Below are 14,340 nucleotides of genomic sequence, written 5' to 3'. Positions count from 1 at the left end.
TTATATTTTATCGAAAAATTATTTTTAATATTTTTTATAAGTGTGCCCCAATAAGAAGATAGCATATATATATATATATATATATATATATATATATATATATATATATACACCAAATTTCATATTCATACAATTTATATAAAAAAAAATGAATATAAAATACTTTAAGACGTTAGATCTAAGATCAAATGGTGAGTGGCTCTCTTGATCAAAATTGGGCGGCTGGATGTTAGGAGAAGCATAGATCTTCCATGCAATAGGGGAAGTATAGAAACTTTTCCCTTAAAAAAAAATTAAAATTTGAGTTTTCTACATTTAGATCTTACCTTTAAAAAAATAGACGGGTTATATTCCATCTGGAGATATTATTTGTTTCATGTGTTTAGAGGTGCAATTAGAAATTTTTTATTGAGGTTAATATATGTTTTAAAGCGGTTATATGCCCAAAAAATTTGGGATCGCAATTAATTGTAGGTGGCGTTTTGCATTCGGGAATAAAGAGCGTATACACCCATGCGAGTAGAATATCCTTCTATTTACGCCTTCGAGTATATCTATTTACTCCCTGGGTAAAACTAGTATACGAGTAATTTGAGGACTCTAAATTTGAAAATTTAATCAACCTCAACAAAAAATTGAACTCTATATATTAGAAAACACTAATGTCTCAAAATTGAATATAGACTGTCCAATATTTTAATACCAAGATTTAGGTACCAAAAAAACCTCAAAATTCAATTTTTTTGTTTTTCCTTCTAAAAATAATTATCTAATAATTCTTAGGTGGTTCCCAAAATTTCTATTAAGTGTTTGAGGAAGTGTCCTTCCTTGAAAGAAGCCCGACCTAGAGCTTCCAATCCAAGTCTAACGTAAATGTAAGGTATGATGCGATGTCGATATACTCTTGCTTATAGGTGTTTTCAAGAAGCTAGGATTTGAGGGAGTGAAATGATCGAGGCCCTACTGATTGGAGTACTTGAGTAGGAAATCTTCCTAGGCCGGTTTGAAACTAGTTTTGTAGAGTAGAAGAAGAAGCATGCCCTTGCCTTGTGCGGTGTATGAGCCGTTGTGGCCAATGTTGTCAGATTCGCTTCGACATCTTTTTTGATTTGGTAAAAAAATGAAGTAATTCGGTATTTCAACAGATTTAGAAGAAGACTTTGGATTTTTTTTTAATATAATATAAATAAATTAAATATTTATATATAAATAATAAAAAATTTAAAATAAAATTTTTAAAAATAAAAAAATATATTTATATAGATATTTCTTTGCTTTAGCCGAAAGAACCGAAGCTTTGGTCGATTTGGCGACTCGAAGCTGACCATAGGGACAACATTAAGCTCCACTTCGCTTCGGTTTAGCCTAAAATTTGAAGGCAAGCTAATCCAATAGTACTCAAGGTATTGACATTCATAACCAATTTGTTCAGGCCTATAAAAATGATCGGTCTTTTGTCGTTTGGCTTAAGGACATATACTCCCGCGGGAGCATAGTATATGGAATCAATGAATAGCGCACAAACCTAAGGTCCTTGAGAATCATTCCTCCCACTCATTAAAGGGAATTTCAGCACAGGAGGGCGAATACCATCTTAAAACCAGGTACCCCTCTCTCTCTACTCGCTGATATTTACATTCATAACCGTGAATCTCTGCAACATTTCTATCACTTTTTTTATTCTTGAAGGCGAAAAGCTAGTGAATTTTTTTTGTAATGTCTAGATTACATTGCATCCCCCTAATTTCTAATTTTCTATAGAAAATAACCATAAATCCTTCAGTTTGAGAGCTGATTCAAGGAGGCCCTTTTTCTTTATGATGAAGAACAATCAAGTAGACTGAAAAGCCAATCTCTATGCATCCTGCCAATTGAAATCATCTCCAGAAATGAGGTTGATCACATGGGGAATGAGTAGATAACATGCACCAATCCACCTTGCTATATGTAAAACATCAACTTATGAATCAAGATTCTTGAATTCATTAGCATAACTCTTCTCTGAATTAATGAACTCAGGAGATTGCATATTTTGATTATTTTCACTTTTTCTCTGATGTTTTCCTCTCATTTACATGAATTTCATAACCTTAGTAAATTACTCGAGAGTTTAATTTACAACCAGAATGCTCCTCATCTCCATGGGAATGATAGTGAATGAAACTGTGACATTCCCCTTAAATTTCCAACTATTCTTTAAAAAGATAAAAGTTAAGAATACCTATAACTACATTATGAACATGCATAAACGAATATGATTTATGAAATTTTATTATATAGGTTATGTAGTAACTTTTAAGTGATGATATGAATTTACTGATAGCGTGAACATGCTCAGAAAATGTAGATTCTTATTGAGCCTCAGCATGTAATAAATTCTAGTATTGAGATGTTGGAAGTGGTCTTGTTTGAGAAGCTCGTAGTGCCCTTTAAATTTTTTAGTGAAGATATCTTGTTGGAAGGTAATACCTTTATTTAGAAACGTATCTGCCTTTTTAGGTGTTTGGTTCTTGTTATTCATGGTTTTCAGTAATCGTTTCTCAATATTGGAAGTATTTCTATGTTATATTATCTTCTCTAGAGTGGTTCCTATGATTGTCTAGCTGATATGACATGAAATTAGTAGAGGATCTCTGGCTGAAGGGAATTAACTCTATTCCTTTTTGGCATGCAGTCCAGCACTTCTATTTTATTTCCCTTGTTATGCTCATTATGCTCTTTTCATGTCGTTCATATTTGTCCTCTCATTATGCTCTCTTTTATGATTATGTATGTCTTTGTACAAGTGCAAGTTTTTTGATAAGTAACGTTCCATAAAAAACCTACAATGTAAATGAAGATTTCAAAAGAATGAAGCTAGGTCTCAAGATGGCCTCTCAAAAATTGAGGTGCCTTCTGTACAAATAATACATCACATCCCACACCCCACTATTTTCCAATGCACCAACTCTATATTAGCATCCTTACTCATGATGAAAAGAAATACATCCATGAATACATGAATTCAAAAACTTCTCAAAGATGTCAATTATTGCTGAGGCAATGGTTCCTCGTACAAGCCCATTTTATAGCATTAATGCAATTGCCTTCTGCAACCAATGCTTCATTCTTTAGTGGTTGGCAAATCTTGGGCTCCATGAGTATTGCTTTGCCCTCAGTTAAGTGACGAGTCTAGAAAGAAAATGTTTCTGAATACCAGTAATGAGGATCCCTTTGCATCTTTAAGGATACCTTGTTAGCCACCTGGGCCTGGTTTCCTCAAGAAGATCAGAGTTTAGCCTAATACATCTGGAACTTAGTGCGAGTCATCTTGGTCAGCGCAGCAAGGTGGTAAGAGATGTACGAGTTACCAACTTCCTCTGTTAAGGGGCCACATGTGTTACATTATGTATATGTAATTTGTGAAACGTGAGCTGTAGTGTACCTATTATCAATTCATTACCATTTAAAAAAAATCAGTTTGTGGCCAGGCTATTTTTTGATAACTTGTACATCTCTACTTAATACAATACGACAGTATACAGTTTAAAAAAAAAAATCAGTTTGTGCTTGTTTCTGCTTTTATTTGAATAATACTTATGTAATGCATGAATTTATCAGTTTCTTGTATATGCTGGCTCTATTTTGTGTCAATTGTTTTGTTATCATTTCATATAAATGTTCCATTTGATGGGTTTGTGACCCGTGGTGAGAATGTTTATGTATTGAATGGTTCAATCGACTTCTTTCATCTTCCCTGGTTTGGTTTAGAATGGGATTACGATTTAATCAAGTGAGCTTATATGTTTATAGTTGAAACGTTTCAGGCAGCACAGAAGTGGCATCTCATTATTTTCCAATGGCTGCCCTAAAGGCTTTCTGGAATAACCCAATGGGACCAAAGACCACTCATTTTTGGGGTCCTATTGCCAACTGGGGCTTTATAATTGCTGTATGCCTTGTTCCTCTGGCTGCCCTCACTCCCATGTATTGCATATTTTCCGTAATTTCTTATATTGATCTCCATAAATTCTTTTGATGGCTATATCGATTGTCATAATGATTACTTTCTTTATGCATGATGTTAGCCCTGTGAAATATTTTGGAAGTATACACCCTTCTTAACATATGGATGTCTTTTGTTGCAGTGGGACTGGCTTTTATTTGTTCCACACTATTCTGCTTCGCTATTTACCTTTTTGATAAGACTAGGATAAAAGGTCTGTACATCAATTTTGTAACTACACATACACACACACACACACTCTCTCTCTCTCTCTCTTTCTCTCTTACACACACACACAAAGAGAGAGAGAGAGAGAGAGAGAGAGAGAGAGAGAGAGAGAGAGAGAGAGAGAGAGAGTCACGTCCTGACTAATTGAAAATCTGCTTAGACCAAGATCATTAGCCATTGTAGTTGGGAGAATTTACATGAACCCAAGACTTAATATGTCATGAAATAATTGTGTAAGAAGATTCTCCTATATCAGCTCCTCTATTAAACATAATAAGTTAGGCAAATGAATCTGCAATTGCACATATATTTACTTGCGAGAGCCTAATCATTGGATGTAAACCATGGAAGCCTGCCACTTAAGCCGAGTGTGGTGCTGTTTCACTCACAATTCCAAAAGCTTTGACCCCTCATAGATGTATCATTTTTCCAAGATACCTGAATACTTGTGTATCCTTATGCTTAGGGTACTGGTATCCACATGACTTGATATGGTAGTACCACTATAGCAGATGGTCTTAATCAATTTTTTGAACTCAAGTCGACCTTGGACTAGTCCGAGTCGACTCAACTCAGAAACCCGGTGAATCTTGTGCTTTATCACGGGACTCACCCAATTCTTGCCACTGTATGCTGTTTATAAAGAAACTCTGCCACGTCTTATATTGAAACATGGCCAAGGCAACTCAACATGGCTTGGCTCGGGCAAGCTGAGTCAGTTTAAAGTTTAAAATCATAACTATTAGGATACTTGGATTATAAATTATAGAAGTATTATAGTATACTATATGGTAATTTTAGAATGTCTTCAAAAAAATAAATGGATCAATATCATATTTTGTAGCTGAGCTTCTTTTATTCTACTCTTGTAAATATAATAAGTCAAGTATTTGATGGTATAAAAAAAGTATGATCCTAGGTGTATGGAGCTCTGAGAGTATTCAGGTAAGAATTATTGTTTTATACTGCCAGTAGATGTTAGCATGTAGTATGCTAAAACAGATGTTTTATGTGTATATTTTTTGTATTTGCCCAGTTTGGCCAGTCCTATATTACTATTAATGAATCAGTTGTTTAGCCTTTAGAAATATGTGCATTTTTGTTTTATTTTATTTTATTGAAATAGTTAAGGAACATTTGCTTTTCTTAATAGTTAAGGAACATGGGCTAGAGAAACAGCTGTTACACATGAATAGCAGAGAAGAGGATCCAACATTGCCCCTCTTTACTCATGCCTAGGCCAGTCAGTGAAATTATCCAACAGAATTATTCAACTGGTCTAATCCAAACTGGGCCAAAGAGCTTCCTCAATACTAGAGTTTGTTGATTTCCTTTTACTTTTTTGGCCTTATGTGTTGTTGTGCGCCTATAGCTTAGAAACTTTGCTTAAGTATAAATCCTTTTATCTAAACGCTCTCAAGTATGCGATCTTAGTTTGGATTTCATGGGTGTGTTTTATTTATATTTTCAAGTATGATTAGTCATATTTTCAAGGATGATTTATTTATTTATTTTTTTTTAAGAAATTTTCTGGTTTGCCTCTGTAATCTCTGCTTTGGTCAACACTTTTTTGATGTTTACATGTAGTATTTTTTTTTTCTACTTGTTTGCTTATTATTTGAACAAATGTATTTGAGTTTTTTTTTTTTTGGGTAGTTTAGGAATCGAACTTGAGATGTAGCACTGCTAAACGGAAGCTAATAATCAGTCAAGCTGAAGCCCAATACCTATGTACTTGAGTGCTTTTAAATGCATGCATATATGTTATCTATTGTATATGTCTTTACCTATATATTTATTAAAACTGTATTTGAAATTTTGAATATGTATGTACAAATGTATATTACTTTGTACGATGTATGCATTTACACATGCAAATATACAAACACTCATTGCTGTTATAAGCAACATGAAAGTGGAGAATTTAAAGGCAAAAAATTGAGGAAAACAAAAAGTAGTGTGGCAAATTAAACATAAAAGAAGAAATGATGAAAGTGGTGAAATAATTGAATTTTTCTAAAGAAAAATATGATGGAGAAATCGACCACCATACATGTTATTTATTTCCTTTATGAGAGAGACACTAAAAAAATTGTTACCTTCAAAACATTGACAAAAACTCAAAGAAACACATCCACAATAATTTTTTCACTTTTGTTCTTAGATTTTTTGGTTAGGCTGGCAAACAATATCATTGGACAGCTATAAGCACAAATTTGTGAAGGGAATACACCCATGGCTTGGGAACGTGAATATTTTTTGATTAGGGTCATTGTGGGTCTCTTTTTTTGCATAATATGGTTGCTTTGCTTTAAATATAAGTTTAATTGGTTACTTCAGTGAATTGCAATCGTTGTATAAAGGTGTCTGAGATTATTTTATTCTTCCGATTATCAACCTATCTAACAAGCTCATGCTAATAAACTAAGGAACCGTTTAAGGTTCAAATATCCATTTGAAAAAGCAACATTTGGTGAATTCCAGTTTGGTGATTTTTTTTTCATTTTATTTCTATTCCTGATTCATAACCACTGCTTCTTATTCAGCCTTGATGAAAGCCACGATTGCTCTCACTAAGCTTGACAAATAAATTCTTTTGAAAGGTAATGGTTATGAATGGAACTGGGACACAGTTGGCTTGAATGCTGGACAATGAAAAAATGCCATAAACATGTTTGTCCCATGATCTTTGGTGCAATTGTGTAGCATGTAACTAGGACAAGTCATCGACCTTGTGAGTTTGCCCCTCTTACAAACAAACTTAACATATCGCCACAATAAAAAAGATGAGGGTGATGGAGTGTTTGTTGCTTTTACGGGAGAGGTATGACAGAGATGTCAAGGGCACAACTCCGGAGACTATATCGAAGGAGTCATCGACAATGAATGGCTATTGATGATCTTCATCCTAGGCCAAATAATAAGTGGCTGTCTGCGAGCTACATAGACCTTGATTGGGAGGAACACCATTCCAGCACAGTTCTAGGAGAAGGGGAACTTGCCTCAGGACAAGCTAGTAATGTGAGGCTTTCAATTCACGCATAACATTCTCAACTGAAGGGAACTGAAAATAAACTCTGCATGGCATCTATCAAAGCCATAATATGATATAGCGATTGATTTCTCTTCACTTTCCTATGCATGATGATGCACATATTTTGAGCTGGAATCTTCTTAGCTGCCTTTGAAGTCCACTGTAAACGTCTTCTCATGCCAACTGATCAAAGACCGAGCCCCTTGTTAAAGTTAGAGCTGGGACGCTTCAAACTAAATTTGGAGCATTGGGGGTTGTCCTAACTGAGAAGGAGTCCATCGTTAAGGCCTAATTTAAGTCTTGGCAGATTCAATAGCTCCTATTGCTTCCTATACTTGTGATGTAGATAATATAAGACTTTCAGATTATACACTAAAAATATCCCAACTCCTTAAAACTGTTTAAGGAAACTTGGACGTCAAGCTTCTTTGCCCTTTTCAGTCAAAATGGTTAGAGATTTGAGCTATGGTTAAGGCTTAATTTCAGCCTTGGCAGATTCAAGTGCTCCTATTGCTGCCTATCCTTGTGATGAAGGTAATATAAGACTTTCAGATTATACACTAAAAAGATCCCAACTCCTTAAACTCAAGGAAACTTGGACATCAAGCCTCCTTGCCCTTTCAATCGAAATGGTTAGAGATTCGAGCAATGGGATCTGAGGTGATCTCCATATTAGCACAATCCTGTGTGTATTTTGTCACCATAATCCCGTGAAAAGGAGATTTAAGAGGACCCTGGAAGGTGTTGCTTGAATATGAACTGAAGATATGGCTTGGGACATGGCTGCAACGTCAAGTTTTGCATTTTCCATATGGTTGTGAAGTGTCTGACATGGATTCATCACTCATTTTGAAGTATACATTTGTTATAGGTGCTGACATTGTTTTTCTTTCTTGTATATTTATTTATTTATTTTTTTTTTTGAGAATAATCAACAAAAAAGAATGGCCACTAAACTGCTAGATAAAGAGCAGAGGAGGGCTAGTAGGTTCTATTCATATGTTGAAGGTGGGAAACAGGAAAAGTTTCTAATCCGGCTTCAGATCCAATCATAAACCTATTCATGAAAAGAAAGGAAAATCTTATCATGCTACTGTCATGTGGAAGTTGACGCTGGGATAAAACATATCAAGTAGGACCATAGATCTAAACTTAATGCATCAACCTTGAGAATGGGTCTATAAACCATAAAATTTAAAGTACAGATTCTACCTACATTTTGAAATATGTACTTGCAAAGTGGCTTTTATATGCATAAAATAGTATGTACATAAGATTTTATGCCATTATGCCGTACAGTTCTGACTATCATGTGCTACAGTACATCATATTCTAATTTCTTGGTAATAGAGTGATAGATATGTAAAATGTTTGCTTATTCAGGGATTGGCTGACACAAAAAAGCCCCCGGAATTGATATCTGGAAACATGTGTGCAGGTCAGAAGCTCTACATAACTTGGATCTTAGTTTCTCCTTTTTTATTACAAAACAAGAATTGAATCATTGAAATTAAATTTCTGTACTTGGTACTGCAGCAATGTGTGTTTATTCAGGGCTTTTCATGAGGTTTGCATGGGTGATACGACCTCGCAACTATTTGCTTCTAGCCTGCCATGTCTCCAATGAAAGTGTTCAACTCTACCAACTCTCACGGTGGGCAGCTGCTCAGGGGTATGAAATTAGTTGAATAAACCTTGAGCATTAGATTTGATCTATCTAATACTTGGAAATACTGATATGCTTAACTGTTCTGTAGTATCTCTGAGCATGCACGGTTTTTTTCTCTTTGAACACTGATTTGTTTATACTGCGTTGCCAAGGATTTTAACTCATCCTTAAATTGTAAAGTTACTTTGAAGTTAATTGTAATTCTTATCAATATTCTAGAGAGAAAATGATCAATAAATTATAGCTTGTAATTTTCTTCGTTTGCAGCAAGAAGCCATCGGATACACTGTGTAACAATTATAATATTGAATAAATTATTAAAAAAAAAATGATTGAAGATGTAGCTAATTTTCCTTTTTTGGCTTGTGTGCTAGGATCCATTGTCGGTTGTAATACAGAACATTGTAAACACATTTGTGTGTGAATCGCACAGTCCTGAAATTTTGAAAACACAGCAAATTATTTATAGAAAAAGAAGAGTGTCATTCTGGAACTTCACCTAATTATATGAGCTTTTCTTCTATCTTTATAATGTGAAATTTGATCTGCAAACGTATATGGTGTTATCAATTGGGAGTCAATCTAGCATCTCAGGGGGGGTTGGGGGGAATCAATGGTGGGGCATGAACCCAGGACGTGGTGCTCAATTGTCGACACCCTAACCTTTCCTCGAAAATGGATAGGCTGGCTTGGTTTCTTTATCATGACAAATTAACAGGTTCAAAATCTTGACCGCCCTAACACAAACTGGATGCCTTACCATTGTGGCCAACCTTGAGTACAGGTGCTTCCAATATACTTTCAAGTAAGATTCTATCATCTTTTTTGCAACTGTTTTGGGGTAGTTATGATAAGTCATATTACTCTGATGGTTTAATGTGGGGAGGCCTGTGTCAAATACTTTGATTTTAAAGGTTTGGGAAGTATGGTGTGTTTTAGATGATCTAAATAATTAAAACCACTTAAGTTGGCTTTGCAAGGGCTAGTTTGGATGGGCTACTTGTTTAGATATATTTCCATTTACCTGCCTGCTTGAATTAGTTTTTGGGATTGTTCAGTCTGTTCCGGCTATTCATGAGTAGGTCCTGTTTCTCCCTCTTTACTTGAAAAATGGGAAATCCCTGTCCACATTTACTTAAAAAGGCCTGCTTGTTCTCCTATTTGTAGATAACACTATAGCTTTACAGGACTGTTCAAAGGGGCCCTAATAAAGTACCTATTGCTGCCTAAAAATTAGCCACCCGAGAATACAGAAATTTCATGTCTTGAAAACCAAGTTTGGGCTATTTGCTGAAGTACTAATGCCCCCTCATCTCTCTCTCTCTCTCTCTCTCTCTCTCTCTCTCTCAGTGTGTGTGCATGAAGCATTTTTCTACAGAACCTGATAAAACCTATTTTAGTTGATATTCCTTGAACTTCAAGAAAGACATGTCTCCCCTTGGTTGGACATTGAAGAGGATTTTTTTTCTCTATCAATTGGATATTACTGTTCTATGCAGTGTTTTCCCCAGTGCAGTGTACCTTTTGTGCGGCCCACTGTGAATGCATGAATGTATTCTTGATGTATTTTAGTATGCTTTCTCTACATATTAATTGTTTTGTTTTGGAAATGTAGTTGGTGTGAATTAGTGTTCCTACAACGGTAGCTTTTGGCTTTCTGTTGCGTATCCACACATGTCAACACATGGGGACACTGGGTAGTGTTCTTTTAGTGTGCTCTATCTACATATTAATTGTTTTCTCTTGAAAATGTAGTTGGTGTGAATTAGTGTTCCTACAGCGGTAGCTTTTGGCTTTCTGTCGCATATCCACACATGTCAACACATGGGGAAATTATATAGAAGCACATTGGGGGCTCAATCCCTACTCTTTTTGAGTTGTTTTGTTCATTCAACTCCCTCTCCATCTACGTAGTTGGTGTTATAATTGAGAAAACTATAATATGCAATATAGAAAATACACGTTCCGACATGTCTTATGTGCCAGTCACTTTTGACACTAAGAAGCAGAACCCCCTATGTATCAATGTCTATGTAACATTTGCATGAATAGCTTAATACAACAAAATCCTTATGAAGAGTTTGATCCTCTCTATCCCTTCTAAGATGGTTTTGCATGTGATTAGATTTTTGACACATGCGACCTTTATAAATTGAAAGAAAGGGGAATTTCTTTGATGAGTCTTACATTATCATTTTAAGGCCATATCACATGATGGGCTGTCACTTTCAAAAACAGATGGCCTCGAAATCAATACTATGAAAATGGTACAAACAGTTACCATTAAAAAAAAGGATTAACTATGAAAATGCCACAAACAGGTACCATTCCGGAAAAGGATTAAAAAAAAGAAAAGAAAAGAACTGGTGGCCTTAAAATCGTGAAGAGGAAGTGGAAGGCTTTGGTGGATTGTGTGGTTCGTGAAATATGCAATTTAATTGGATCATTTAAAGACACGTTGGAATATACCCATAGAATGAGTGTAGCAGAGATGAGGATGTTGAGATGGATGAGTGGCAAGACGAGAAGGGATAGCATTTAAAATAAATCTATTTGAGAGAATTTAGGCGTGGCACTAATAGGCGATAAAATGAGAGAGAATAGACTTAGATAGGCTGGCCATATGTGGTGTTGACCAAGCAGTGTATCAAAAAGCGCTAGGCGGGTCCTAGGCGGCCTGGGGGGTCCAGGCCGCCCAAGGCTTAGGTAGGCGCCCAGAACCTGGGCGGTTGTCAGTTGAAATTTGAAAAAAAGTAAAAACTATACCAAATTATTATCAATTTAATATCATATTCCAAGTTGAAAAAAAAAAAAGATAGACATTGAGAAGATAATTTTGATAATCCATATTGTTAAAACAGTAAACTGTAAAACCATACAAGTGTAGGTAAGATATAAAGTCAACACTCAACACAACAGAAATTTAGAAAATATATAGCTTAACAAAAGATATAAAAGTCAACACTCAACACAGCAGAAATTTAAAAAATATACAGCATAACAAAAGTCAACACTCATGACTCAACACAACAGTCAACAGACTCAACACTCAACACTCAGCACCAAGAGGCAAAAGTCTTCAGTTGTCGTCGTCATCATCATCATCATTAGAGTCATCTCTCTCTTCTATATAACGCTCGTCCTCCTCTGTTTCTTCTGAATCTGCCTCTTCCTTCTCCTCTTCATTTACTTTCCTCTTACTAGTTTGTACAGATGAGGCCCTAGGAGTCTTGGCTGCTTTACCCTTTTTTTTGTGCTTCTCTGAACTCAAATATTGTATAATTTCCTCTTTGGTAACCTCAGGAACATTTTTACAAGGGGCAACATCGCCCTTAATACCGGTAAGGTGTTTTTTAAACCGGTAAATGTCCCCATTAGTATCCTTTCCACAATAATTACATTTAATATAATTTTTATCACTTGGATTCAGGTTATAACCATACTTTCAACCCGGATTACCACTCTATCTAGAACCTGGAGAAGATACTTCCATAGAACAAGGCTTATTTTCATTTTTCTGGTTCTTCGAAATTCAGAAGTTGTCGAATCTCATCCCGAACTGCTTGAGGAACCTTTGTACAAGAAGCAACATTACCTCTAACACCAACAATGTGTTTTTTGAATCCGCTAATACCCCCATTGGTATCTTTTTCACAAAAATTACACCTTATACAATTTTTATCATTTGGTTTTGGGTTGTACCTATACTTCCAACCTGGATCACTTTTTCTAGGAGTGGCAAAAATAGATCTATGACAAGGATTTTGTTCTTGTTGTTTTACATAACTTATAAATTGCTTAATCTCCTCTCTGATAGCTTCATAAATATTTTTTACAAGGGGCAGCATCCCCCTTAATGCGGACAAGATGTTTCTTAAACCGGTTTATACCTCCTTTTGTATCTTTTTCACAAAAATTGCATCCAACGCAATTTTTGTCATTTGGATTCGGGTTGTATCCATATTTTTAACCCGGATCTCAACTTTGACTTACTCTTGAAGAAGACATCTCAAAATAAAACAAGCAATCTGAAAGTTGCTTTGCTTGTTCGAACTCCAAACTTCGAGAAACACTTTGATGACTCGATCCAATGAAATGTAGTTTTTTGGACGTTTCTTTATCTAAAAGGGTTTCTTGGGGGTTTAGATTTCAGATGAACCTAAAACCCATCTTTCTAAATTTTTATATCTTGAAAAAAAAAAAAAAAACTTTTCTTCCCCTGGACAGGGCATATGCCTGCCCAGTTTGGCCGCCTAGGCTTGGGCGATGCGCCCAGGCCTTCTGGACAGCCTAGGCGCACCGAGGCGCTGGGTGGTCCGCGTAAAAGAAAAGAACTGGTGGCCTTAAAATCGTGAAGAGGAAGTGGAAGGCTTTGGTGGATTGTGTGGTTGGTGAAATATGCAATTTAATTGGATCATTTAAAGACACATTGGAATATACCCACAGAATGAGTGTAGCAGAGATAAGGATGTTGAGATGGATGAGTGGCAAGACGAGAAGGGATAGAATTCAAAATAAATCTATTCGAGAGAATTTAGATGTGGCACTAATAGGCAATAAAATGAGAGAGAGAGTAGACTTATGCGAGCTGGCCATGTGTGGTGTTGACCAAGTACAACACCTGTTAAAAGGTGCAAGTTAGTTAATTGAAGGATTGAAAAAGGCAAGGGGTAGGCCCAAAATGACGTGGTTGAAAGTAGTCTGAAAAGATATGGGGACTTATGGCATCATTGAGGATATGGCCTTTAATAGAGTAGAATGGAGAATCAGGATTCATGTAGCCGACCCCAATTAATTGGAAAAAGGTTAAAATGATGATGATGATGGAAGACATGTTGGAATCTTGTTCTAAAGTTCTTAACTGCTTAAAAGTAACCAATAAGTTTCCTTTTTCCATTTATGATCAATAGTTCATATGTGGTTCTTTCTAATTGTTCTTTTCTGTACAGGTATTTTCAGAAGAAAGAGGCTTCTGAGGTTGCTGAGAAGCAATAATTCCCTCAGTTCAGCATTCCCGAATTGCTGAGAAGCAATAATTCTCTTAATTTAGCATTCCCTAATTGTGGAGTATGCAACTCAATAAGCATTTACTGATTAATCTCCACATTTATATCATGGTCAATGATCTGCTATCATTCTCTGTGATGCATCAGATTCTTTGTTGCTGTGCATATTTTCAACATATAAGAATTGGGTTATGCATTTCAAAAATTTCCTCCTGTCACTTCTTTGTGGCTAAATTATATTTATGTGCTTTATAAGGTTCAATATCATCTTATTGCCCCCCATGGTTCCCCTATTGAACATTCACATTTTCAAACTTCTGTTTTCTTTGGTTCAAATATGGATGCCTACTCCAATTGTCTGAAAATTGTTTGGAGTCCTTGATGTGATGCTTGATTAATCATCACATGCCCCTACAAA

General features: G+C 35.6%; 1 protein-coding gene across 6 annotated transcripts; it reads left to right on the top strand.

The window, feature by feature from the left end:
* The first annotated feature begins 1,543 nt into the window (after window positions 1-1,543).
* Window positions 1,544-14,127, top strand: LOC105421460 (mitochondrial pyruvate carrier 1-like). Of its 6 annotated transcripts, none has more exons than XM_011628906.3 (5): window positions 1,544-1,604; window positions 3,807-3,931; window positions 8,631-8,685; window positions 8,784-8,919; window positions 13,866-14,127. In XM_011628906.3, exons 2-5 carry the CDS (start codon window positions 3,839-3,841, stop codon window positions 13,909-13,911), a joined length of 330 nt encoding a protein of 109 aa, XP_011627208.1. In that variant the 5' UTR covers window positions 1,544-1,604; window positions 3,807-3,838; the 3' UTR covers window positions 13,912-14,127. The 6 variants fall into 6 exon arrangements, with proteins under 6 accessions (XP_011627208.1, XP_088717472.1, XP_011627209.1 ...); XM_088861346.1 differs by having other exon boundaries at window positions 3,807-3,966; XM_011628907.3 differs by having other exon boundaries at window positions 3,793-3,931.
* Window positions 14,128-14,340: the final 213 nt, after the last annotated feature.

The sequence above is a fragment of the Amborella trichopoda genome, chromosome 1 (genome assembly GCF_054954075.1).
Source record: "Amborella trichopoda isolate Santa Cruz 75 chromosome 1, AtrichopodaSantaCruz75HAP2 v2.0, whole genome shotgun sequence".
In the NCBI taxonomy this organism is placed as follows: Eukaryota; Viridiplantae; Streptophyta; class Magnoliopsida; order Amborellales; family Amborellaceae; genus Amborella; species Amborella trichopoda.
Note: the sequence above shows the minus strand (reverse complement) of the source record. Positions and strands in the feature narration are given on the sequence as shown.

Excerpts from the sequence above, each read along its gene's own strand:
- LOC105421460 (XM_011628906.3), top strand. The coding sequence starts at position 3,839 with ATGGCTGCCCTAAAGGCTTTCTGGAATAACCCAATGGGACCAAAGACC. Across the intron at positions 8,686-8,783 it reads ATCTGGAAACATGTGTGCAG|CAATGTGTGTTTATTCAGGG; the intron begins GTCAGAAGCTCT and ends TTGGTACTGCAG. Across the intron at positions 8,920-13,865 it reads CGGTGGGCAGCTGCTCAGGG|GTATTTTCAGAAGAAAGAGG; the intron begins GTATGAAATTAG and ends TTTTCTGTACAG.